Source organism: Uranotaenia lowii, chromosome 3 (genome assembly GCF_029784155.1).
Source record: "Uranotaenia lowii strain MFRU-FL chromosome 3, ASM2978415v1, whole genome shotgun sequence".
NCBI lineage: Eukaryota > Metazoa > Arthropoda > Insecta > Diptera > Culicidae > Uranotaenia > Uranotaenia lowii.
The window spans coordinates 15,754,639-15,782,428 of NC_073693.1; the positions used below are offsets into that span (position 1 = coordinate 15,754,639).

General features: G+C 35.8%; 1 protein-coding gene across 6 annotated transcripts; it reads left to right on the top strand.

Annotated features, from left to right (window-relative positions):
- On the top strand, window positions 1-25,885 carry LOC129755528 (uncharacterized). Of its 6 annotated transcripts, none has more exons than XM_055752069.1 (6): window positions 1-33; window positions 1,080-1,622; window positions 24,068-24,306; window positions 24,378-24,571; window positions 24,639-25,028; window positions 25,606-25,885. In XM_055752069.1, the coding sequence occupies exons 2-6, from the start codon at window positions 1,262-1,264 to the stop codon at window positions 25,883-25,885; spliced, it is 1,464 nt and encodes a 487-aa protein (XP_055608044.1). In that variant the 5' UTR covers window positions 1-33; window positions 1,080-1,261. The 6 variants fall into 6 exon arrangements, with proteins under 6 accessions (XP_055608044.1, XP_055608040.1, XP_055608042.1 ...); XM_055752065.1 differs by having other exon boundaries at window positions 6-320; XM_055752067.1 differs by having other exon boundaries at window positions 6-320; window positions 1,117-1,622.
- Window positions 25,886-27,790: the final 1,905 nt, after the last annotated feature.

The window sequence follows — 27,790 nt, forward strand, 5'->3', positions numbered from 1 at the left end:
CGTCAATCGGAGTGGTTCACCGCGGATTCAAAGGTTTCTTCTTTGCTCTGTCTGCTCTCTTCTTCCTCGGGGTGGTGCAGAGTGTTTAATGCGACAGTTCATCACAGTGATTGCGGGTGCGCGTTCGGGTACTCTCTGTCGTGTCTCTATTGGAGGAAATAAAACAATATAACAACGATTTTCAGCGCGACGCAATCGCTCATTCGAAGTTGCGCGTCGGGATCGAGTGGACGTTCGGGTCTTTTTTGTTTGTTGAGTTGCCGCACAGAAGAGGGGTTGCAAAATTTGCTCTCTTTTTCCGAGGAAATTATTTTTAAAAGGTTCAAGGTTACTGGTTTTGGGGGAGTGGCCCGGATAAACGGTTCTGAAGTTTATTTTTATCAAATTTGGGTTGGATGACAATTCGTGCAACCGAACTGAAGTAGTTGAGCCACCCAGAGAGAAAAGTTTTCGAAATTTTAATGAAAAAATAACCACACCACAAAGTGCAGCAAAACTCGGTACAAAAACGTAAAATCACGCGTGTATGTCTCTCATTGACCAACATATATTTTGGCTCCCCCCGTTATGTTGTTGATCTTCATATTTTTTTCTCCTCGTGTTGTGTTGTGAGCTTGACCGCCTTCATCATTTCATTTCGTGTGGATCAGAGTCCGTCGTCCGTCAAGCCCCAGACACACCGAGAAACTTGAAGCTGTGCTCTGCGCCTGGCCTGAGCTGTGTGTTGTCTTGTCGGCTTGGTGAAGTGATAATAAATGTTACGCAACAAAATAAGCCAAATTTCAGTCGGCTGGCAAAATTGGCTGCAGAAGTAATCGAAGGCAGCCACAGCTGAAGAACAACGCGCAAGAAGAGATCGAAGCCGAAGAAAAGCTAAAGAAGAAGCCAAAGGCTCGCACAGCAAGTAAGGCAACATTACTCAATGAAACCTGAGCCTGTTCCGGCTGCCCAGAGTTCGAATTCAAGTTCGGCGATCGGCAAGTGATCTTTATCGCAGGGGTAGTAGTATCTTGTCATCGATCGATTTTTTTGTTATTATTTTTCTTGTTGTTTTTTACTGTCCAACTGGCGTCCGGCAGAAATGTGCAATCGTTATCGTGTGTTTTAAGAGAGCAGTGATTCATCTCAGCGCGCTTCATTGTGTCAGTAGGTGAATTGAGCAAAAGTAGGTGAACGATCTTTTGCTCGAAGGCCAAGTTATCGATCGAAAACCGAAAAAAAGTGTCCATCTTGTTCTGGAACGAACAGAAAAAAAAGCAAAATGTCCCCTCGAGTCCTGCTTCTTGCCTTAGCCCTATTCCTAGTTCCGATTCTTGGAACCGTGGCAGGATCTCGATCACTTAATGCCACAACCAATAGCGGTAAAGTTCATCATCGGCAGCAGCTTCGCAATGAAACCTGTCCGGGAAAGTTCTGTAACGTGGCCGATCGTGCCACAGAAACCGATCGGCTGATCGTCGGATCGAATCGGGCCCTTCGACAGCAGGAAATCCTTCGGCACACTTCGGTCGTGTATGGGCTGATCTCGATGGCCGAACCGGAAGAACTGTCGCAGCGATGCTACGATCAGATGCAGCAGATCTATGAGGGCATCCAGCAGAAGGAGATTTGGGCGATGAAGAGTAAGTGTTGTTCGCGGATATAACACGTTCGTCTCCATGGCACCCATATATGGGTGACGGGTGTGTTTCTTGAAGGGCCCCGTCGCACGCAAGACGGGTGACATTGTCTCAATTTGACCGGAATCCGCCAAATCTAGCGTCTTAAATCTTAATAACTTTTGAACCAATTTTTACAATCTTTACTTCACTTGAAATCTCAAAAATATTAAACAAAATAATTTAAAAACATTTATTTGGATATCAATTCAAATCAAAAACTTAAAAAAAAAATCTTACATAAACATTTTGGAAAACTGACTGCTAACTTCGCATTGTCTTTGCGCGGTCATATTTCATTTAAAAAATCATAAAACCTCCACGAAATTTATATTGGTGTAAACTACAGATGTGTAAGAGCAAGTTCACTCGTGTTGGAAGAAAGTAGTAGGAATTTTGGCCCTTGTAACTTTACAATGCAAAACATTTTTTAAGATCTGCTGCCGTGAAATTTCTTTACAACGTGTCTATTTTAGGCGTATCTGATATAGGTCCAGTTATTTCTGCATCACATCATGTAAAAATAGACATCGTGTCGTAGAGAAAAATGACGGCCGCAGATCTTGAAAAAAAATTGACATTGTAAAATTTTCAAAATGTGCTTGAAGTGTCAAAATTTCGACCACTTCCTTCCAACACGAGTGCACTTGCTCTAAGAATACAGTGGTATGAAATTTATATTATTTATTTATTTATATATGAATGATCAAATATCTGCATCATAAAAGCTGGTTTTCTAAACAATGCTCTTGAATGAAAATATACAAAGATCAAAAAGGGAAATGCTAAACTCTGTTATTTTAAAATATTATATCACTAACGGAAGATTTAGAAAAATATGTATAGTGCAGTGATCGAAAACATGCGGGTTCAGCTCCATGCGTGAAAATTATGAAAATCAAAAAATATTTAAATAAAGTGCTTTTGTTCCCACGTTGCTAGAAGCGCTTGCTAACTATGTGAGTGCAATTGTTCGACCATGGCTTGTTTTCGACTTTAGTGTTATTATTTCTTTCATAACTCTTGAAGGAGTTGTTGGGTCACTTTTGTGTCTTCAGATGAAAGTGGCATCATAAATTTGGCTATACAATGATAATTTTTGCAGAATATTCGGACAGTTCTATTTAGGCATGGGAAAGCCAATACGATCTTAAATATCTTGTAAGACAACTAAGTTATCGTCAAATCAAATTTGCATGTTTTTTGCAAACTGCTAACTTTGCAGCTAACTTTGGTGAAAATTATCAAAATATGATCAAGCATTAGCTAAAATTTTAATGAGGTTAATCTTCAAAAATATTTTAACCAAATATCCATGAAGCAAGTTCAACTCATTAGCTTCCAAATCAGCTTACCAGATAAACAATACGTTGTTTGATAACAGAGATATGCGTGAAATAAAAATGCATGTTTTGTTTTTGCCAAATTTTTGGCCGTTACACCATACTACGGGGTGATCCCAAACTTTTGGATGATGACTTAAGTAGCTATTAATTTAACCAAACATATTTTAATAAGTATGAAAAAAAAGGATTCGAATGTAACTCGAATTTTGGATTTTTTTCCATTCCACCCTGAGATGATTAGGTTTGAATTTTTAGCTCAGTTTTTGAAAAAAAAAAGCCCCAACTTTAAGCTAAACTTAAGTCATATAAACTCAATTTACATTTGTCAAAAACACACAAAGAAGGTTTGGTTCCAATCTCTTGAATGAGATCAAAAGAATTCCAAAATGTCATTAGATGGCTGAGATATGGCTGATCGAAATTTTCATGTTTTTTAGGGGGTGATCCCAAACTTTTGGCTGGCTTTGAAACATGGTTTTATATCATTTACAAAAAAATCAAACCGAATCCAGCTCGAAAAACGAAAATGTTAGAAATATAGAAAGAAGTCGTAATAACGAATCAAATTTTCAATTTTGCAAAAGATCTGAAGACCCCCGGCGCAAACCCGTCATATAATAAAAAAAATCCTCTTAAGCAAACGGTAAAATGGTAAAGTAATGTTTCAAATCATAATTTTTACGAGCCACTTATCAAAAATAAAGAATATATTTTTTCATTATCTTGAGATAAATTCCGAATTTTGACAGTTTTGAAACTAAGTACGGGGCTTGATCCAGAGATTTCAAAAATCTGATAACAAGTAACCAAATAATACGGTCTTTTATTTTTCAAATTCATATCTGCCAACATTCGATATCCAACTTTTTAAGTAGGGGAGATGAGTGCATAACGAGCACCCAGGGCATAATGAGCACTCCTTTTTTCTACATAAGTACGTATTTTCTTAAACAAATTTTCATAAGGACTTGTTTCGTACTACCCATAGTATTAATTTTTCACCAAAAAAGAAATATCCTTTTCATCTTTACAGAAATATTGAATAATAACCAGCTAGGTTCTCAAGTGACGAAAATTTATAATTTTTGAGCACCACCAAATAAGCTTTTATGACCTTTAAATCATCTTGATCTCAATTTTCAACATCATAAAAATTTTTATTTTTCACTTTAATCAATTTTAAAACGATTTTTACTTTAATTTGTTCACTAGAGGCGAACAGAGCACTATCAATGAAGGCATAATGAGCATTTTCTGCCGGGGAATCTAGCAGCGAATTCAATTCGATGAAGTCAACTGAATAAAAGAGCTACAGCTTGGCTTGTTTCGTCTGTCGATTTGGCCTATTGGTAAAGTGTCGGAGAGGTAATCAGTAGACTCGAGTTCGATTCCTGTTCGAGGGGATTTTTTTTTGCACATACCATTCATGATTGATTTTTTTACATTATACGGCTAATAACATCAAAGCATCATCCGTCAAACAAAACACCAGAAACATATTGTATGAGCATGTGTTAATTCTTTGAATTCTACAAACAGACCTAGATTATTTTGTTAGTTTTGTTATTGCTTCGTTTGATGAATCTACGCCTCACCGTTAAGTGCAATCATGATCATGAATGATAAACGAAAAAAAAATCACCTCGACCAGGAATCGAACTCGGGCCTACTGATTACCTCTCCGACATCTAACCAATAGGCCAAATCGTCAAACGATACAAGTCAAGCTGTAGCTCTATTAGTCAGTTGACTTCATCGAGTCGAATTTACTGCTAGAATTCCCGGCAGAAAACGCTCATTATGCCTTCATTAATGGTGCTCATACTGCCTCGGGGGGTTTCTCATTATGCCTCTACAGTTACTGGTTTTCAGCTTTCGGCAAAATTTTTTAAAATGCATTTTTAAACGTTTTTATCTTCTTTTTCAAGTTTCATCCAATTAGGCAAAAGACTATTTGAGTGTCTAAACACGAAACAATGATGTAATTCACATATTACAGCTGTTCTCTATGGTTAAATAAGCGTTTTCCTTAAGGTGGCCATTATGCCCCCATCTCCCCTAGTAGTTTGCAGAGCTGTACATAGTTGTTTAGAACGACAAATTTTTGACAAAAACATAACAGAAAAAGAGAATAAATAAAACGAGTTCATGTACTTGCGTATTTTTTTTCAAATTTAAGGTGATTGAATAGGTTTATCACTAAATCTTGACCGTTTGAACTAAAATCTGAATGTATCGAGTTTACAAGAGTTGAAAATAAATCCGATTTGAACCTCAAACAAGTTTTTCTTTGAAATGAAGCCTTCAAGATCCATCATTTATTTTTAAAGCTTAAAAAAAACTTATTTGCGAAAGTAATGATTTTAAATTAATGACAATTAATATAAAAGAACTAAGGCCCGAATAATGAGATACTCTTAGTATTATTTTTTTACTATTATTTATGTATGCATTTTTCAACCACGATGTACAGGAAGAATTTTGTCATCAAACCCCGCCAGCCCCCCTCCTCCCATGAGGCAGTTCTTCCTACGGCCCTGGCTACATTTATTCGCTATGAGAGCAACTCTCTACAAAAATGGGGTCTTTCCGATGGGTCTTTCCATGCAATAAATTATATCATAATACCTAAATTTATTTACGAGTACAAATACCTATGTTTGAAACGAATTTTGAAGATAATCATTTCAAAATGATTAAGAATCTCTCTTTCAGATTTTATGTTAAAGAAGCAATTATATAAACCATCTCATTACATATCAACTTTATTGTGTACGGAATTTTATCAAAACCACTTGCAAATTGTTAGAATTTTTGTCAGATTTTCTATTCAAAATCAGTTCTCAGCTATCAAAATCGCGTTCTTACACCTTTGAGCAGTCCACAAAAACGAAATGAAATACTGAACTAAGCCGTTACATATCTTAGATGTCGTGACTTGACAATGTTTTTTTTCGCAAACAAACTGCATCCGCAACTTTTCGTCTAACGGAACCCCATCGACATGCACTCGGTTGCACTTGAAAGCTTCGAATCACGACGCATTTCAAAATTGACTTACTTCGACTGGACTCGCAGAACAAGTCAGGCGATAAATATGTATGATCTAAATTTTAATCCAAATCAAGGACAAAGTAACGTTACGGTTCTTGTAGGTAAACCGGATTACGTCCAGGGACAACTTTGCCAAAGTTCTAATTACATCATGTTATATGGTTTTTCAATATAGTTCTTGTAGATAAGTTGCGGACTGGTCTTAAGGATTGAGCTGAATAACTTGACATTCGTCTGAACTGGTTTCATGGCACAACATTTTCAATGTCATTTTCAAAAACCACAAGATACATTCGCCATCAGTGACTATCAGTTCGGTGCCGTTTTAATCACATTACTTTACAGCATTTTTGAACTAAGTAAACTAAAGATCACTTTTAATGTGAAACCGGGCGCTGAATCTGAAAATGAAACAGCACTTCAGTGGCAGCCCTTAACTTTGAGTTTGACTGGGCAATCGCAAAACTAAGTTCAACAACCGAATTCCAATTTGAACTTTTTTTTATGTCTTTATTCGGAGCTACGCGAAATGCGGTTCGGCAAAAATGGCTCGAATGTGATTAGTTTTAAGTTTGCAGTTTGAACTTCGTTTTAAACTATCGCAAAGAGGAAAAAGGAAATTAACTTTTAGTTCATAGAATCGAACTATGTTTTGAACCTCGGTCAAACCTAATTTTGGGCTTGAAAAATGGAACGTGCAGGAAGAGAAGTTTAAAAAAGTAATATTAATAATAAATTTCAGTTTATTATTCATAGAGGCTTATAAGACAGATGAATTGACGTCATCTCAGCAGAAACAATAAAGATCGCAACAGGATGTCTCAAATTATCGTTGCAAGAATTTAAACGATACAAACGCTATACATTGACATATTTTACCCTTTATAGAAGTGCCGACTTTCCATTAGCTGGCAAACGAGTTCAGTTCAGAATACTTTAGAGATTATCAATTTATTTCTTCTCCCCAATTTACAAACTTCGGATAACGAAAGCATGAAAGAACTCTGCCACCCATTCTGAATGCTAATGTCCGTACCACGAATTCTCGCATTGCCAATAATTTGAAGCATTTCTTTTGCGTCACATTTTTGTGTTTCTTTTTTTTTTTGTGAGGATCAAACTGTCGAATTGATTCGATTCATTTCATCGGAGAGTTGAAAACAACACATAAAAAAAACAATTCTATACTCAAAATAAAGGAATGCAGTTTGCGTCATTGACCTGGTACTGTTGCAAAAAAAATCGATAAAAAAATCTAAACATTAACGAATAAAAGACAGTAATAATCTTGGCACAATCAAGGAATGAGAATATTATTTTTTTTTAATTTTCGTTTCTAAAAAAATTAATCATCTTTTTATTCTGAAGTCTTCTCTAGAATCCTAAAAACCAGAGAAGCTTAACAATTATGTTGCTAAGACTTGTTTTTTTTTAACTACTAAGTCGTAAACTGGTTTTTTTTATTGATGTCATCGTCTATATCCTTACCATATCAGTTTCAGGAAACAAGATGATTGGAGAAAAAATACCGGAAATGTTTAACCTAAGCATCTTTTTTATAAGTGTTACAAAATGTCAAGAGTTTTTTTTTATTGTACCAATAGCTGGATGTAGTTTTTTTTTGCTTCGCATTCGCAAACCTCTACGTATCATTCATAAGGTATCAAGAACCGTAGTCAAGCACAAAAAAAGGATTGAATTAAATCGAGCTTCAAAATGCTCGTGGTGTTCGACCGGTGAAATCATTTATCATATTGTATTTGTTTCTTTTTTTTTAGCACGGTATTCATCTGCTGGCTCAAACTTGAATGATTTTTTTTTCAATCAACCAACTCAAACCTGTCGGATTCACGGCCGAATTCACGAGTATCGTTTTTTTCTCTTCTGTTCTCCACCCAAAAGTGGCGAAACTCGAATCCTGTTTAGCGAAAAATCGTTTGACGGATGTTTGCAAATTTGACCGATATTTGTTTCTCGGTTTTGATTGGCGTTTGAGCGATTGAATACGGTTCGATTATTTGTCAAACGATTTTTGGCAAGAATGTTCGAAAATTTGCAATTCAATTTTGTTTTCTTTTTATTTTATTTTTATTCGTTTCCGTTACACAACCGGCAAACCGGCTAATTCTCGTTGACGTTGAGTCATCCGTTCTGATGTCGTTTGAAATTTTTCATTTTATAAACATGATTTCGTAATAAATTTGGATTTTCTCGAAACGTATGAGAAGAAATAGACATTCGGAACTCCCTAAAAGTTAATCGATGGATGTCAGTGGTTGTTAGCGACACCAAATAGACGTCAAGAAATGTCCTATTCAAATTCCAATCTTTACGAAAGCAACCTGGACGATGGAAACAGTCAATAATTTCGATGACATCCAGTAGACGCCAACGCTTGTTGACGTTTTCAATATTATACAACAAACCGTCTAAGGAATTTGGTTGGGTGTTCCCCGGGCAGGTCAAATGACACATTGAATACTCCCGGTGGAAGTTGAATAACTCGTTACAAGTTGAGGTATTTTGGCCTCAATCATATAAATCAAAAGTGACTCCCGGAACCTACCTTTTGCTTCTAGAGGACGTGAGCCCATTTCTCTTTTAGCACTATAAAGACCGCACCAGTCAAAATGATTGGTTTGACACTTTGTTTGTTTATACACTTCATTTTAAAAATTCGCAAAAATATGACTTTTCATGAATTTTGAATCTGTGTATTTAATTATTTTTTATAAGCGCAATAAATTTCGCCATGGACACTCGGACTATGATAAAAACTATAACTCAACAAAGAAAAATATTTCTTTGATTATTTGAGACCCCTCCCTCTTCCGAGTAGGTAGATAGAAAGCGGCGGAGGCGTCTTTTATAATTATTTAGATAGCTCCGAAACTAATTAAGCAAGAGGAACCAAAATTGGCATAGGAGGATATTTTGATAAGAGAAATGTTCTAATCATTATTTGAGACCCCTTCCTCATCAGAATGCACAGTGGTCCAGAAATGAAATGGTACACAGTAAACGAAAATTACCGAGTTCGGTAATTTTTTTACCGAAATCCTAACATGTGTAAATCGTTAAACTGTTCGGTAATTTTTTCGGTAAAAAATAAACGAACATCGGTAAATCGATTCTTCATTTACCGATGTTCGTTTATTTTTTACCGAAAAAATTACCGAACAGCTTAACGATTTACACATGTTAGGATTTCGGTAAAAAAATTACCGAACTCGGTAATTTTCGGGATCCTATTCAAGAATGCCAATCAAATTAAGATATAACCAAGATTCAAGAAAGTAAGAGACGAAAGTTTTGAGAACAATATTCTAACTGAAAAAGATATAGATATCTCTTTGAAATAAGTTTAAGTTCTTATTTTGATATGTTCTCCTGATCGGGTGAGCAACAATTTGTTTTTGTTTTGAAGTTATGAGGCAATATGTGTTGCAAAAATGACTCTTTTAAAGCTTCAATAGCTCCAAATGGAGTAAGTCGAAAATTTTATCGTTGAATGCATTTGAAAGTGCAAGTTACAATCTTCACAATATCAAAAAACAGGAGATATGTTTTCTGTTTGATTAATGCGTTTAATCGTTGTATGAAATTTACAAAAACCGTCAAAATATCTATACAAATAGGGAGAATTTGTTCATTTGTTCTTCAAGAACTCAGAAACTACTGAACCGATTGATGTGAAATTCGGCATGGAGTAGATTTTTTTAGTAAAGAATGATATCTGCGGAGTTTCGAGTCGGTCGAACTCAAGAGCGAGAGGGCTCCCATACAAAATAATCGTCAAATACGATAAAAAGCGGTAAAATTCAATCTATTGGTAAGTGAATCTCATCAAATGTTGTGAAAATGCTTACATTTACATGTTCAGACATTTTTTAGTACACAAAGGCCCCTCATGCCAAAGAAAAGTGGGGTCCCCATCCAATATAAAGAAAACACGAGAAAAACCTTATTAGGCTTTTAATCGTATTTCAAATTATTTTGTATGGGAGCTCTCTCTCTCTTGAGTGCGACCGTCTCAAAATTCGACAGATATCATTCTTTACTCAAAAAACTACTCCTGTTGGGCCATGAACAACCTTTAGTGGACGTGGGGCGGCGCTTGGAAAACAACCACCGATGGGACTCATTCCCCTCGTGGAAGTGAGTCTCTCCCAGACAACCTCAGTTGTTGTCTCACCGGTGGAGGCAAGTCCTCGGACTGTACCTGGGCGGGCCAAGGCCGGGTCGATCACTGTCTCCCACAGTGATCGCAAACTCTTTCTATAGATGGCTCTGAAAAGAGCCGATTGGTTGTGGAATCGGAGCAAGAGCAGGAGTGAAGCAAAAGAGAACTCGTTGCTTAATAATGCTTCATTGTTTATTTTCTCTAAGTAGCTATTCACACTAATTTACTATCACTTCTTCCACTTCTTAATCGACGAGCAACGCTGGTTACTGCTTCCTTCTGGTGGCCTTGATGCAGCCCACTGCTGGCTGGTTCTCTTTCTGAGCCGCTCTCGGCTCTCTCGGGACGATGTTGCTCGCGCGACGGTTGGATCAAAACTCACCCGACAGGAGCGCGACCGCTTGTATTTATAGCTCTCGCTACTTGGGCGTCGCGCAACGGGTTTTCTCCGCTCTCTCGGTTTCTCCCATTCTTCAGTCCGCTTCAGGGTTGTCAACTATTTTTCAGAAAAGTCTGGAAGATTTTTAAAAAATGTCTGGAAATATGTGGAAATGTCTGGACATCTTAGCTTTGAAGGTGGCCACCCTTTTTTTTTTGGTCCCCAGATCTCAATGTTGCAATACTATTTTTCTGTCACCATATCAGTCACGTGTTCTGTCTTGTATGTATGTATGTATGTATGTATGTAGGTAATCACCAAACCTTATCAGTCACGTATTATGTCTTAAATTGCCAATATTGATAGGTTTCGAACACTTATGAATTCATAATTCATAAAATCTAATCATTTCCTGCCATATTACACCATGACCAAATTGAATTTTCATAGTTTCTTAGGGGCCGTTCAGATACCACGTGGACAGAAAAATGAGATTTTTGACACTCCCCTCCCCCTCCGTGGACAAGCGTGGACATTTGGCAAACCCCTACCCCCCTCCCCGGATGTCCACGTGGACAGACTTGAAAATGTTTTTTTTGTTAATCTCTTTTGACAGTTAGAAAACACTACTTTTTGCCTATTTGTTATTGGAATGGCTGATTTAAACAAAAAAAAAAAAAAAGAAATAGGATTACCTGATATAAAATAATTTAAAAAAATAAATTTAAAAATTATCATATTTATCACTTGCTTTCAAGTGGTTATTAATTGTTTAAACTTAAACTGAAAAGCTATGTAATTTTAAGATTCAAACATCTTAATATTTATTCACCCTTAGAAAAAATTTTGGGAAGAAAGTATGTCCACGTGGACATGACCCAAACCCCTACCCCCCTCTCCGTGGACAAGCATGGACATTTCCATATACCCCCCCCCCCCCTCCCCCTAAGTTGTCCACGTGGTATGTGAACGGCCCCTTAGAGCAATTTATGTCCAAACCCAAAAGTCTGGAATTGTCTGGAAGAATTGTCAATAGTCTGGAAGTCTGAAAACCTGAAAAAACGTCTGGTAAAAGTCCAAAAAGTCTGGAAGATCCAGACAAAATCTGGAAGGTTGACATCACTGGTCCGCTTGGTGGACTGAACAACTCCTTACCGAATTTCTGTAATAGTTTCTGAGTTCTTGAAGAACAAATGTACAAACTCTCCCTACTTGTATAGAGATTTTGAAGATTTTTGAAAATTTCATAAAACGATTAAACGCATTATTCAAAAAACATATCTCCTGTTTTTTATATTGTGAAGATTGTTATGCGCTGCCGGCTAAAATTGATCCTAGAGGCCTAATGCAAGGTCTCATGCTAAATTTGGGCCAGATCGGATCACAGGAAGGGGTCGCTCAACGAGCCTGGAGTTTGTATGGGACTTTGAGACATTTTGTTCGGGAGAAACATGAAAAATCAGTTCTTCGTGGATAAATTTGGTTTCCTTCGGCCGATTTCTCCGGATTTTCTTAAAGCCCGGCCAAGTTTTCTTAAAGCCCAAATTATGACAAATATTTTATCCGAAGACTGCAAATCGATTCGAGTTAAAATAAAAAAGTTATTAGGCTTCAAAAAATTTCATCATTGTTAATGAGTCGGGACGTTCGAACATTTCGACGCAGCATTAACCGTGATGAATACCACCCTTAAAAAAGTAAGCCCATTTTTGAAGCCTAGTAACTTTTTTATTTTAACTCGAATCCATTTGCAATCTTCGGATAAAATATTTGACATAGTTTGGGCTTCAAGAAAACCCGGTTTTAAATCGGCCGAAGGATACCAAAAATATCCATGAAAAGCTGGTTTTTCATGTTTCTCTCGAACAAAATGTTTTAAAAATCCCATACAAACTTTAGGCTCGTTGAGCGAGCCCTTCCCGTGATCCGATCTGGCCCAAATTTGGCATGAGATCTTGCACTAGTCCTAGCCTAGTTTAGCCTACAGCACTTAACTTTTTCATAAGTCGGGTCATTTGGGGAAGTCTACCCTCCATTCTTCCATTGGGGATACAGGAAGCGGTGGTATAATTCTTTGCACAACTCGAGAACTTATCAAAGAAATAGAATTAAATTTCATGTAGAAAAGGATTAAGGCATGGATGATTGTTTTTTTATTTGAGGGCTTAAATGAGTACGATGATGGGAGGGGCCCTTATACAATTTTGTTGGCATAACTTAATAATAATCAAGCAAATGGAATCTAATTTGGAATGGCAAGGATTTTGGGTACTAGATATGTTACTAAGATTGCTAAAAAAACCTTCTGGCTTTCAGAAAGGAGAGGGAAGGAGGGGGTTCCATATAATTTTGATGTATCGCTTAAGAACTTATCATCCAATGGAACCAAATTTTATATGAGGGGGTTTTTTTGAACGAAAAAATGGTAATGATTATAAAAAACGCCTGCCTCCTTCAAGAAGTGGGGGCGGGAAGAAAAAGGGCATATTTTAGCATTGATCGAGCACTTATCAATCAAAAGCGACCATACTGTATGAGAGAGGCTGTTTGCATACGAATAAATTCAGGGCGAAGTAGGATAGGACGATACGTATTCTATACTCCGGACGGGCTCTATCCTACTTCTCCTAAATAATATATGTTGCGGGGTAAAGTATGGTAAATTTTCTCCTCACTTTTCCATCCATCTTTTTCAATTTTCAATTCTGATATTCTTACTTCAAGAATAGAAATTTTCACCGATATGCCGAAAATAAAATTTACATATTTTCATAATTATTTGAAATATTCAATTTGTGGCATTCTCGCAATTGTCAACTATGCGAAAATCAGGTGATTCCGTGCACCCATGGTGGAAAAATATATTCATGTATAACGAAAACATTCTCGAATAAGTTATAAAACGACACAGAAGAAAAAAGTTAGAAATATTGTGTTATAAAAAATTTCCCCTTTACCAGTCATTTTGACTGACCGCCGCACAAAGGGGTTAAACATAAAAAAGGCGATCATACTATTTTCTGCTGTAACTAAGCGTTTTAGACCTGTATTGTCTTCAGGACAAATAACCAACATTACAAGGGCCATAAAATGAACTTTTTGAAAAATTGATAAAACCACCTAGCCGTGAGATAAGCAAAATATTTTTTTTTACATCTTATTAAATGCTATAACGTCTGAGAAAAGTTTTTGGCTTATGCCAATTCAAGCAACTTTGTAAAAAAGGCTGTGTGCGCCGGTCCGAATAGGTATTTTCTATTTTCCGATCCTTCTAGTGTCTAGTTCTAGTTTTAAAAAACACAACAAGAAGAACAGGTAAGAAAAACGGAATTCATACGGAAATTGATCCATGCCATTCTTTGCAATATTGTCACAATTTAAAATAATACTGTGTTTAACATAGCACTGAATAGTATTTTGATAAATCAGAGGGTCAGACTAAAGATTTAAAACGAAATACTACACGATTCCACTAAATAACTCCGACTAACGATTTAACCACTATTTACTAGTGGACGACCTCCCGCGCATGTAGATGGATCATAATAACCGCAGACCAACCGGCTTTTCGAGCCGAGTCTATATAGTGATAAATACATCAAAACCTAACTAGACTGCGTTGATAAAATTAACATAATCTGTGCGCAAACAAATCAACGCACCCTCCTCGTCTGATGCGTAACGCATGGGGACACACTACCACTGGAGGGCTTGTTTTTATCACATTTTTTGATGTGATGGGAGTGGCATCGATCGCTGCCATGTGTTTTATTTATTTTCAATAAATTCAAAAAAAGCATTTTCTTTTGCGAAGAAGGTTTTTGGAGTTTTTGAACTAGGGAGATGACAAAAAATTTCTACAAATTGCCACCGTACTTTCTGGTGTTTGTAAATACAGCCTAACTATAAGAATTCGTTGAACAAAACTTATCAGTAGTTCGGTAAATGTCAATTTTAAGAGAGTTTAAATTTTTGGCAGCTACATTTCGGTAAAAATCTCCGATATATTAAACTGACACCTGTCATTTTTTGACATTTATTATAATAATAGTCCACACAGTAGAATAACCAAACTTAGCTTAGCTAGCTTAGCTTGATTGACTACTCACATCCACCTTTCATTGTTGAATCTGAAATGCTTCTTTTTTTTTAAACCAATCTCTGAATAGTTTCGTGAAAGCTTTATTCTACACAGTAGAATAACCAAACTTCTGAAAAACTCTGTATTACGGAAAAATTTTGAACAACCATTGTGTTCCTGAAGCCTGTTTAAAAACAAACAATATCTTCGTTTAATCTCATTTTAAATAATCATGTTCAAAAATAGTCATACATCACGTTTTGCTGTTCCCAAATCTTGATTTACTCGACGACGGACGCTCAGTCAGTGACGAAATCTACCCACTTTGGCGGAAAACCTGAAACCGATCAATCCGGGTGCTGGTGATTGCGACAGCAAAAATCAAAACACAAAACCACGCGCAAACCACCTTGACGGAAGAAGGGCAAACCCCATGTACCCGATCGATCATGATGCTAAGAATATGGAAACAAAAACAAAACAACCAAATCTTAAATAGAAAGTGACCAGACGTGGTGCCCGACTGCGGGCAGCCGGATTCTCGACACCTTGAACCAACCTAACGGATCGGATATGGGCGTAACGGAGAGGGCTTTTATAGTTTTAGTACACAATATACCTAGTAGTCGGAGTCGAGTCGATCGGATCAAATTATAGATAAGTAAGTCCCATCCGGTGAGGGAGCGGCGCGCTCGGATTTCAATCGAAACGCGTCGACGAGACGCGTTGCTGATTAGCGGGATCATGTTAAACTGGTTTTTCGGAAGCGAACGCGTGTGAGGAACTGCATATTTGCCGAAGAGCATCCATCATCAACTTTCGGAAACTGGAAATTGATGCATTTGCGGGGCCCTATCATGGTGCCCGTGGGTAACTTGCTAACTAGCTGCCCCTGGACGAATGGCCGCGAGGGGGGAATTGTTTTGAAGTGTTATGCAGGAACTGACTCAATTAGCGTAACTCAATTAAGTCGAACGCGACAAATAGGTTCGTACCTACAGGTTTCCAGCGTTAACAGCTGGAAACATCTGGTTTATTGAAGGTTCCGAGAAAGTGTTTGAAAGTTTAGCTAAAGGCATGTTTGGTTTGGTGTTCAAATTTGCTTCCGTTGCTTCTTGAAGTAATTCATACTAATTTTCGTGAAACTTTTTTGTTCCAAGATAATGTTAGCTTATACAAATTGAGTATTAGCAGAAAACGAGCATGACTGAAGATTTACGTAAAATACATTGACGTTTGCCCTTAAAGCGGCAGATGGACATAAATTTCTGCAAAATCTAGTAGGATAGGGGGAACTTGTCTACTACCGGACACTTAAGGTTTTTAAGCAATAACTTAAAAAATACATTTTTGTTAATATTACTTCCTCTACTGATTTGAAGAGTATCAATAGTATGATCACTAAACTAAATTAAAAAGAAATTTATTTACAACATATTCATGTGGTAAGAGAAATCATTATATATTAGTTTTCACTCATTTCCAAAAGTGGTGTCTATAACCGAACACTACGAATTACTTTACCAAAGTTGTCACCAATGGCACAAAAACGTAGCAAAATGACACAAATTACTTGCACAGGTCTTGTGAGGACGTATTTTTCAATACTGAACATTCTATATAGTCATTCATATTTTTTTTGACAACAATTTATTAAAAAAAAAACTAGAGAAAAATTGTCTATGACCGGACAGCAAAATTTAAAGATTCTCTGAGGAACAATATATTTTCGTTTTTGAATCCTTATCATCTGCTAACCATTTCAGGGTGCTATAGAGATGAAAAAAAATAAAAGTTTCAAGTTGAAATCATGTTTAATTATGAATATTTTCTTGTCTGGTCATCGACAACAATATGGTGTCCTGTCATAGACAAATCGACTTTTTTTTTTTATTTTCATGATATTTTGTTTGAACTTCCGTTTTGTTATCTTACATCTACTGTAGTCCAGGGGTGAGCAACCTTTTGAACCAACGGGCCAATTTAAATTTTAAATCTTGTCGGCGGGCCGCACTTAAACTAATTTATTTTTCAATAACTAGCAAAGTGTTATTTAAATTTTTAATATTTTTTTTGGCGAGAACAAATCGGAAAAAGGAAAGGTAAAACCAATTCACGTGTTTAAAAACAGAAATTCATCACAACTTTTTAAATACTCGATATTGAAAAGGTTCATCACTAAATCTTTGTAATTTTTTAATTATCTCAATTTTTAAATTGTACTTCTTGATATACATTCGTTATTACATCATTCTTGTTAAAACTAACGGTAGTATTTGACATCATTTCCATTTAAAAATCTTCTGAGGCTTATCACAGTGATAACTAATAGAGTGAAAAAATATATTCAAAGAAATCACCATCTTCTTAGCGTTGGACATTGAATTGATAATTAACTTTCTGTGGTTTTTTCCTCAATTATTTTTTTTTTTGTTTCGATTATAGTCGTTTTACCATCTTTATGGCATTCGCGACTTTATCAACGGTGCAGTTGGCGGATCGTTATTGAAAAACTTATCCGGTACAACTATGTTCGATGTTTGCTCTTGGGCTCGAACTCGCGGACATCGGCTCAGGAGACAACAGACTTGCCAATTGAGCTATATCACAAGCCCATTCCTCAATTATAACTGTTCCTCAAAGCCTAGATTTTTTTTCTTAAAAACGGCAAAAACTCCGTTTTTTAAATTAAAGTTCTGTATTGGATCATTGCATTGATATGTTGAGCAAGGTTGTCGAAATCACATAAAAATATTAAAATTCACATATTTTTAAGCATCTATCTTTAAAACTATATTCTTCATTCTAGAATTTTTATCCAGATTTTTATCATTTTTAATCTTATTTAGATATCAGTGGGATAGGATATCTAAAGCTATATTATGACTTTGGTAATGTGGAATGCGAATTATAAGTGAAATAACTCAATTCATTGATGTTTCTATAAATTTTCAATCAAATTTCTGAAAAAAAACATCCCAGATAATCATCGAAGACCTTTTGAATCGAACCATAAAATTTCAGATATCTATTGTTTTATCATGAAATAATAACATGGCCAACATGGCTGATCATGTTGATAAAAAATCTAAAATCGTTCACCCAAGCTTATTATAAAACTTCCTCAATTTTGTAAATATTCATAAATAAAAAATAGTTCACAAATTTAATTTTTTTTTTTTTGCCAGTATTTAAATGCCCTCAGAACAAGCCTCTGGAGCTTATTTAGTATTTAAAAAAATATCAGCAGAAAATATTTTTTAATAAATAATAACTTGACAAAAGGACTTCGAAATTCCTTTAATCATTTTTAGCTCCGATTTTTGGCTGCTCTTCCGACTCACTTTAATCGATTTTACTTTTCAAAAGTAATGCGTTATTCAAAAGTTAAGGCACTTTAATCGATTTTGCCTTTCAAAGTGGTAGAAGTCAAAAAAAGTGGAAAAATATATCCTGATTCCTGAATATAAAAAACTCCAATATGTCAATGACAATGTGTTATGTGTTATGTCAATAAACAATATTGCCTCTCTGCCTTGAACAGAACATAATAAATGCTTAATGCCAAAAAAACAATTTAAAATCTGAAGGATTTTGCAAATGCAGATAAGTGCATATTTGATCAAGTCATATAAATTTTCCTTACAATCCACTGTAGAAAAAAGTTAAGGCTTTAAAATTTGAAAAAAGCTTCGCGGGCCGCACAAAAGGGTCTCGAGGGCCACATGCGGCCTGCGGGCCGCGGGTTGCTCATCCCTGCTGTAGTCGAAAGATAACCAACTAACGATGACGTTTATGTGCAACTCACATTTGACAAGCCGTAAAAACTGACCACAATATAAATGCTAAGTTTAGGCGATCCTCTCCGAACTACTAGGCGAAAGCTTTAAATGCATATCATTGGTTTACCTTTTCAGATTGGATTACCATACTTCTAACACCATATCAGGCTGCTATTTATTTTATTTCCATGGTGTTAAAACATTACAGTAGTTTCTCGATTTTATCACTATTCGATTTTATCAATACTCGCCAAATTCACGCTCGATTTTATCACGGTTATTGTTTCGATTTTATCACGCTTTTTAAGAAATCATTCAGAAACCATTTCCAGGTCCTTAATTTTCATTCAAAAGCATAGAGCGTCTTTGTTTATGATATTTTTTATGGTTTATGTTATAGTATATAGGTATCCAATAATATGAAAATGCCATTGGAATGCTTATTTTATCTGTATAGTGTTTAATAGTGTTCCAAATCGTCATTTGGATTTTAAAAACGCTTGTAATAATCGACACAAGTATTTTAACGTCACGCTGATGCTAGTGTTGTTACTTCTGTGGTTAGTCGCTTTAAAAAATTTTACTTTTTAGGTTATGCGAATCATATAAAAATGTGGGTGAATTTAAGCGTTTTTGAAAAGAGATAAGTGTCTCTGGTTTCTTTGTTGAACTTGTTTATTTTAAAGGATGGCGTGCGTAATCCTTATTGGATAGCCTTTAGTATTGTCTGAATGGATAATTTTGGAAGACCAAAATGAAATTCTGCTAGCTTTGTCTGAAAATATGACTAAGATTTCTGTTTTTCTACATATAAAGACAAAACATTATCTGCCCATAAAGCAAATTTCTACACTGTAAAAGTCTAAGTTGAGCAAATTTTAAAATATGTTTCGAATAAATATACGTTTTAGTTCATCAAAGGTGTATAGATTAAAATATTGAAATTTGAAATTAGCAGAAAAAATTTTTTGGATGTTAATTTCTATGAATTTTTTTCCAAAATCGAAATAAGAGATCCTAACGACTGTTAAATTTCCATCAAAACAAAATGACTCACTTTAATTAGATGTAGACTATCAAATGGATATACAACATGGTTTTATTTTAAGAAAAAACCTAAAAAATTTCTTTAGAGAAGAATAATTTGAACTGAAAACGATCCTTTTTTTTTAGTAATCTTTGATAATTACGCCTTATGATCAAAATTTATTGATACAAAACGTTTCCACTACTGAAAACATTATAAATTATTGATTAAAGATAGTAAAAATACTTTTTTCTACTTCAATTTTTAGTTTCGCCAAATTCACGGTTTCGCCATATTCACGGTGAAATTTTTTTTGACCGTGATAAAATCGAAAAACTACTGTACTAGGATATTGCGTTTTCGAAAAATCAGTGTTGTTCGGCCATAGACGGGTTCCCCCTTTGTATATTTGATAAGAAATAAAATAAAATGAGGATGTTACTTCTTTAAATAGAATCTAACGATAAAAAATGATGTTCTCCTTGATGACATAATTAGCATAAGGAGATTAATGGCAACTGTGCATTAGAGTGGTCCAAACAACAATGGGTATGCTTTCGATTTCTAATCTGGGGGTTTTATCTAATTGTTCCTTGGCCTTGCCTAGCTAAAGATTAGTATGATGCCTTTTGGTAGGCCAAGGAACAATTAGAGACCCAAAGGTTGGAAATCGGAACCATACCCATTTTTTGGACCACCCTTCTTAAGATTTAAACCATTTGTACTCTTTTTTTTAACGACTTTCAAACCATAAAAAAATAAACTACAGTTTTATTTGGTTTTTAAATTTTTTTTACGACACTTTACCATTTCTGTACTAGACTAGTTTACTTTTCGGCTTTTACGCAAATCAAAGCCGGACTCATATGGGTTGATCCTCATGCATTTTCAAGTATTTCTGCCAACTTTGAGATCAATTGAACTAATCTCTGTTCTGCGCAATGAGTTTTTGTGTCTCCACTTATGAGGTATGCAGTTCTTCTAATTTTGAGATCAATTGAACTAATCTCTGTTCTGCGCAATGAGTTTTTGTGGAAAAAGTCAATTTTTCTTGAAAATTTTCTTATGAGAGTTCTAGCAAGCTGGTTGATACTATTAGTATTCTTATAGATTTGTTTTAGATTTTCGTTCAAAACAACATGCATCTTAAAATTATCGTTTTATATAAACAGAGGTTTGCTAGAACTCTCACAATAAAATTTTATAGAAAAATTGACTTTTTTCACAAAAACGCATTGGGCAGTACAGAGATTAGCTTAATTGATCTCAAATTTGGCAAAAACACTTTAAAATGCATGAGGAACAACCCTTATAAGTCCGGCTTTGATCTGCGAAAAAATCCGAAAAGCGAACTAGTCTACTCTGAGCACAGTAAATTTTTGTCTCTATTTCCAGCAAAAAAAATGCTGGAAAAGTCCAACAATCCAAATTTTGGTGGTGTTTTAGTAAGCAGAACTTTGAACAAAATTAGTCTTCCTTAAATTTCTCGTTTGTTACGAATCATGTGTTGAGATGAGATTTTATAATCCAGATTTTACAAAACATTCAGATTTCCGAACAGGAATTCATTTGAAAAGCTTGCTTAGATTTCAAATTCACATTAAAAAACAAAATTTAGATCTCAAATTAAATTTAAAGTCTTACAAAAAGTAGTGCATATGCAATTTGTATATTCGATAAATAGAGTTGAGTCCACCTATCATATTTTTGTGAAACATTGCAGAGCAAATATAATTACTTCACTAGAATTGGTATGAAACATCCTTTCTTGTGAAAATACCGTTGTTGCCAAAATACTGCGTATGTGTCAAGGGGGCATCCATTAATTACGTAACGCTCCTAGGGGGAGGGGAGGGGAATAAGCTCGAGCGTTACGGATTGTGACATAGGGGAGGGGGAAGGTATGCTCATCGTTACGTAACGATTTTATCCTCCAAAATTTCAGTTTAATCGCAGCTATTTTGATGTCATGCAATTTTTGCAAAATGATAAGCAATCCAAAATCAGCTTAAAATTTGTAAGCTTCAATATGATTGAAACTGGTTTGTAACCTTTCCTCTTTAAAGATTCTGAGACAGACTCCTTAAAATGTGAAGTAGATATCCATGAAATTACCGTTTGAAAACCGAATATTAGGCACATTTATGAAAACAAACACAAACACATACAGGCTCTCAATGAAACTTGATGTTTCCTCGAAGAGATTCCTTTTTCTTAACTCTATGCGTACATGTTTTGAGGATATGTTGGCTAGCATCTTACAAATGCTAAAACCACCAACCCACAGAAAGTGTACCATGTATGCCGTCGTGACCGGGATTCGATGTCATACACGTTGGCTTAGAAGACTTGAAGGCTATCCTCTACGCCACGGGCTGCGGCTTGGCGCTAGCCCCAAGAACTCAATGTAACCTTGAGACGGAAATTTTACTATTTTTTCTCAATTGATTTAAAAATCAAAAATTATCAGCGTTACTTAATTTTCATATGAGGGTAAGTCGAAGCGTTACGATTTGTGACATACGGGGGGATGGGGGTCAAAAAAGTGCATATTTTGCGTTACGTAATTTATGGATGCCGCAAAAGTAAATTTAGACGTTAGAATATACATATTGACAAAACGTTAAAAAAACACCTACCTATCTTTGAAAATTAATCAAACAACGTTGCTTCGTATTTTGAAACTCTAATGATACAAAGATGTCTAAAATTACTTAAACTTTCTAATCCTCTGTTCATTTTTTCTGCAGTGACTGAAACAATTCTGGTGGATGATCGATTGAAAAGAACGTCCTTTACATCCATTTTTTTTACTTTTTTCGTAACCATAATCTTGAAAAAAAATAGAAGAAAAACATCCATAAGTCCAACATAAGAACTGTATGTAACGCCAGCATACTTAGGCATTAAACAATTGATAAGTGGTCTAGCTAGAGCCTTTTTCCGAAGCAATTAAAAAATGTTTTTCTTCGACCTTGAATAACATTAGAACGATTGGTTGAAGCTGAATATTGTCGTATAGTATCATATTTGAGTAACGTTTGAGAAACGAGCGAAATACAGCGATTTTAGGCGAAGAGACTTGACCTGATTGACAATCAGATTCCTTAGGGGTGTTTCTTTTGGCAGGGCTTTCAGGGAGCTTTTCATGAATTCATGGGCGATTAGAAATGAGTTTTTGTTATTTTGCGCCTGAAGAAAGTTACAAACCTCCAAACATACAATAGTGAGGCTTATTCTGCGACACGAGTGACGTGACTCACGAAATTTCACTTCTTTGTCTTGATTTCTGAAAAAAAAATTGTTTATCGATGATCTCTGAAGACCAATAACAACTCATCCGAACAAAAATTTCGAGGCTAGAGAGGCTATTTAAGCCAGCAAAGCGATATGAAATTCCGTAAGTCACGTCACTCGAGTCGCAGAATAAGCCCCAGTGTCATATTGTACATATATGTACATAATTCTGTTTATTGAAAAAAATAAATAAAGTTTATTGAAACATATAGTTTTTCAAGAAAATTTCTAAATCAGACAAAATCAGGCTTATTTCCAAAAATCAGGAAAAAACGGAGGCTTACCAGGTTATCAGGATGGGACTCAAGGAATCAGACAAATCCTGAAAAATCAGGCACATTGGCAATCCTGACCACCACCTATCGACTCGGGATTAAGCCGAGCGCGCACCTGGTCGATTGCTACGGGTTTGCCACAACTTAAGGTCATATGTCTTCCTTCATATGACCGTAAGTGGCAATCAGTGCTGCTCAAGGTTCAGAGCAGATCAGCAGACTGTTCTGAGTATCAGCAAATTATAAAACTTTTGAAGGTGATAAGCCTTAAATATCATGAATTTTTCGAAAAAAAATACAATGGAAGCAATCGACCATGAGTGGTGATAGATCAACAAGAGATCTCAACCATACATGGATTCGTATGTAGGAGAGGGTTAAAAATATTAGGTAACAAATATTCTCGTGAGTTGATTACAATGAAAAAAGTTGTTATAAAACTTTTTTATCCATATAAATAAAAACCTTAAAAATATAATTTTGAAAAAAAAAGTTGAACGTTTAATAAATGCAATACTATTTGTTCTTCCCTTCCTAAAATCATCAGTGAATTCGTACGCCCTGTCGCTCTGTAAGTTAGGCACTTTCAGGAGCAGAAGCTCAGATTGCGAGCATTATGTCATAAGTTTGAAGACTTTCATCAGACAATTAACATATTGCAGACCAAATACGAGATATCACGGATTTCGCTCCCCGCAAGTGTGCTTAACTTAGAAGCATAACTCAAATGGTTCAAATTTCATAATGAAACTGAATATATTCGGCTATATTGAACACAACACTTTTGGTTACTCACAGATACTGACTTTGTAGAATTTTGTCCAGTGCATTCTGAGATATAGTAAATATGCCGGATTTTAGTGTTTCCCAGCTTAGATTCTTTTGCGGTCCATAATGTGTTAAGACGAGGGCTACAATTGCTCTTAGTTTTTAAATGTTGTTGTTTGAGTAAGTTTTTACATGTTCTCTCTTCTCTTACTTTCAGTTCTCGACGCATCCGGGACCCCGGAGCCGGGTTTTATGTGGGGCCACAACCACTGGATCGGTTCCGAGAAGGGCTGCGAATCGGCCCGGTCGCCCCTCTCGATAACCCGCTCGGATCGATACCAGCGGCACATGAATCCGAACCTAATCGCGGCATTAGCCCCGTTCGAAGTGGACTTCCGGATAGTCCATGCCCGGCACCAGTCCGCGTGGCAGGTCGAGATGAAGTTCATGAGCGAGGTAAGTGCGTGGATTTTCTTTAAGAGTTTGTTCCAACGACCTCTTTCCTTGTGTCATTGTGTCGCTACCAGAACATTCTGCACATTGGATTGTGCGTCCCGAGATCCTGTTCCAACGGGGAACTGCACAATCTGACCGCGCGGTACTTTGACGAGGGCGTCATCCAGGCTCAGGATATCTTCGAGTTCAAACCTGATGTGCTGCAGGTGAAGGACATGCAGCTGCCGGACCATTTCTGGACCAAGCCAAGTGTTTTTATCATTGGGTACGTGGAATGATCATCTTTTTTGGAACGATATTTTGCTCCAATATTGAGTAACAATCTTCCTCAGAATTTCCTTTATTGTGACTGGGTTGATGGTTCTGCTAGCCTACAACCGGGATCAGAAGGAGTTGGAATACGAACGTTCTTGTAAAAATTTGAACTGCCCGAAGCAACCAACGACCACGAATGGAGTCAATCCGGGCACCTACTCGTTGGCACCGAAACATACCGAAGCAACGACAGCCAATGGAGCAGTAGCTCCGAACGACGACGAACGAATGAAGGAAACTCCAGCCAATACCCCGGCATCGGCACCGGTGACAAAAAATGGTGCCGCCCCAAGGCCAACTTCTTTCGCCGCCAAGGTCATCGACAGCTTCAACGTGCGCAAAAATCTGATCGCCGTCTTCGAAACTGACATTGGCCCACAGTCGCTGCCGGTGATCTGCGGAATCAAGTAATTATGATTCAACCCAAAACTGGACCCGTCGTGGGTTTGTGTTTGTTGTTTGGGTTGGTGCTTGTGTAAGTCAGGGTCGGATTAGGGGGGCTTGGGCATTTTTTTCTCAGGTGGTAGTATTATAGTATCTTTTCGTAGTAGAATTGAGGACGCCAAAATCTTCTAAAATGAGTTATTAAAACAAAAGCATCAAACTTCTGTTCCTTTATGTAATTAGAGCTTGAATCTTAGGGGCTGAAGGAAGATACCCGTAATAATCTCTCGAACTCTCGATATTTTAAATATACAAATTTTAAGACTCCCTCAAATCCGACCCTGACTGCTAGTGAACAGATTGGCAGTGACCTTGAACGGTCTGGTGGCCACTTGCCTTGCTCGAATTTTTCGAGGCAACGACGAAATGCTCAATGATATAACGTTTGTTTCTTTTTTATCTCTTCTCCTTTCACTTTTCTCTCACGTTTTACAACCCCGCGAAAACGTGAATCGCGTTTATTTTACTCTACTTCGTCGGGGTGCGTATTTTTTTTGCTTTTTTTTCTCTCTTTTCCGCAACAAAAACAACAACCTCCAGGTCCATCTGCTGCTTTCTGATCCTCTGCTTCCACATGCAGTGGTACACTTTTTTCACCATCAACAATTCCGGGGTCATGTTTCACTACGCGGAGCAGATTCGCTACCAGCTGGTTACAAATGCGCCGCTTCTGGTCGATGGCTTTTTCGCGATCAGCGGCTTTCTGGTGACGTACAACTTCATCCGCAACCGGGGAAAGCTGGACGAGATCAGGGCCAACGGTATCTGGGCCAATGCCAAGATGTACTGGAAGATGGTGCTGCACCGATATCTGAGGTAAGTTTATTTATGACTAACTGAAGGAATCAGCTGGAGGCTCATTAGACTACATTAGCTACAAGTTGCTCTGGAAAGTGGACGCTGATCGAAACGATTAGGATAAGTTATCCGTCGTTGAGGAAATCAATCATTATAATTTTCCCTGAAGGGAACACGGTAAAGGGAAACCAATATTCAAATGGAAAGTGATGAATTTTATATTTTTATTATTACATTTTGCGCCGTCAAAGTTGCTCTATTTTCGATACATTTTTTAATGTTCATAGATTTTTTTCTTTGAAAAATGTAGGTGTAAGTCAAAAAAATTGTTAAAAAACTGATTATACCAGACAAAGGTCTAGATTCTTCACCGTTTGGTGTGCTAAACTTCAAATCGACGATTTTGACATTTGCTTTCCTTCGATCCCTTGGCTGAAGACATTTCGATCTACGACACTATTCGACGTTCATGAATTTAAACCAACTTTGATTCTAAATTTCAATTTGCAATTCAATCAATCTTTTGTATTGAAACTTAAAACTTAACATACAAAAACACTACTTCGTCTTGAGAATGGGTTTTTATTAAGAAGTGTAATTAAATAAGAACAGAGTTTGAAACGAACCATTTTTTGTTTTAAATCGTTTATGTCATTACAAATGTTATACTGATATGAAATATTCTTCAAGAAACCAATTTCAGACTCAATTTTATTTCTTCTTCTAAATATTCAACACAATAGGTTTTAATAATTTTAACAAGACCACAAAATTTACATTTTTCTGAGGTGCAATGAATTTAAAAGATAATTTCGACTATTTTGGTTACCCTGAATCTAAATATGCAATATTTCTATCAGCTATCAGTTGACTTTTGAAAAGAAATAAAAAGCATTTGAGAAATTTCTACACTTTTGTTTTACAATTCTGAATTCAAAAACATATCATATCATTTTTTTTATAATCGAAACAAAAAAAAAACATATCAATCATTTAAAAATAAAAAATTTAAATGAATTATCAACTTTTCTCAAGCCTTCAAGTAATTTTGAGTTCTGCGAAAAAAGTTATAGAAGTTTAATGTTTTTTTTTTACTTTTCCTCACTCATCAAATTTTTAAGAAGTTTTAAACCAAACTGAATTTTACATGTTTTTACAGGTTTTAACAAATATGTTAAATTAAATCTTTTTTTTAACTTTCTGTAGTAATGTCACAAATACTTGTATTTAATGATGTTTTTCCATTTTTTTAACTGCTGAATTTTATTTTTTTTAGATCATGCATTATTTATATCATAATATCATTCCTGAATTGGATTAAGTATGATAAACAGGATCGGAATTAGATTTTTTCATAAATGTATCTTTGTTAGTTAATTTGTTATCAATGTTTGATTTCACTTAAAACTGATACATTTTAAACTCCTTATAAACAAATCTAAATGTGTGCGACCAAATTTGACAAAAGGTTTGGTGAGCACCAAAATGCTGTTGCCTTGAGTTTTAAATCAAATTATGTAAATGGTTATGCTGAAACGTGATTATTAAAAAAACCTTCTGAAATGTTTTTAAAAACTTTACTTTTTCCTTTTCATATTTTGTTTTAAGTTTCAAATAAATTTACCGAATTTTAAAGTGCAATTTTTTTTTCAATTTTATTATCAGTTTGCCGAATTTTATAGTCAAACTATTTTAATTTAAAAATGTTTTTAACAAATTTGTCTTTGTTTCTAATTCTGAGTTTTTGTGTTCTTGACACACAGGCCCTGAAATCTAAATTTTTAACAGGAGAAACATAGTTTCAATCATCTGTTCTTTCCAGGACCTATTATTTCAATAAAAAATGACAAAAGCTTGTAAATTTAAACTTTTATACCTGCGATTGAAAATTTTAAAACTTTTTTTAATTTTTTTTGTATAAAATCAT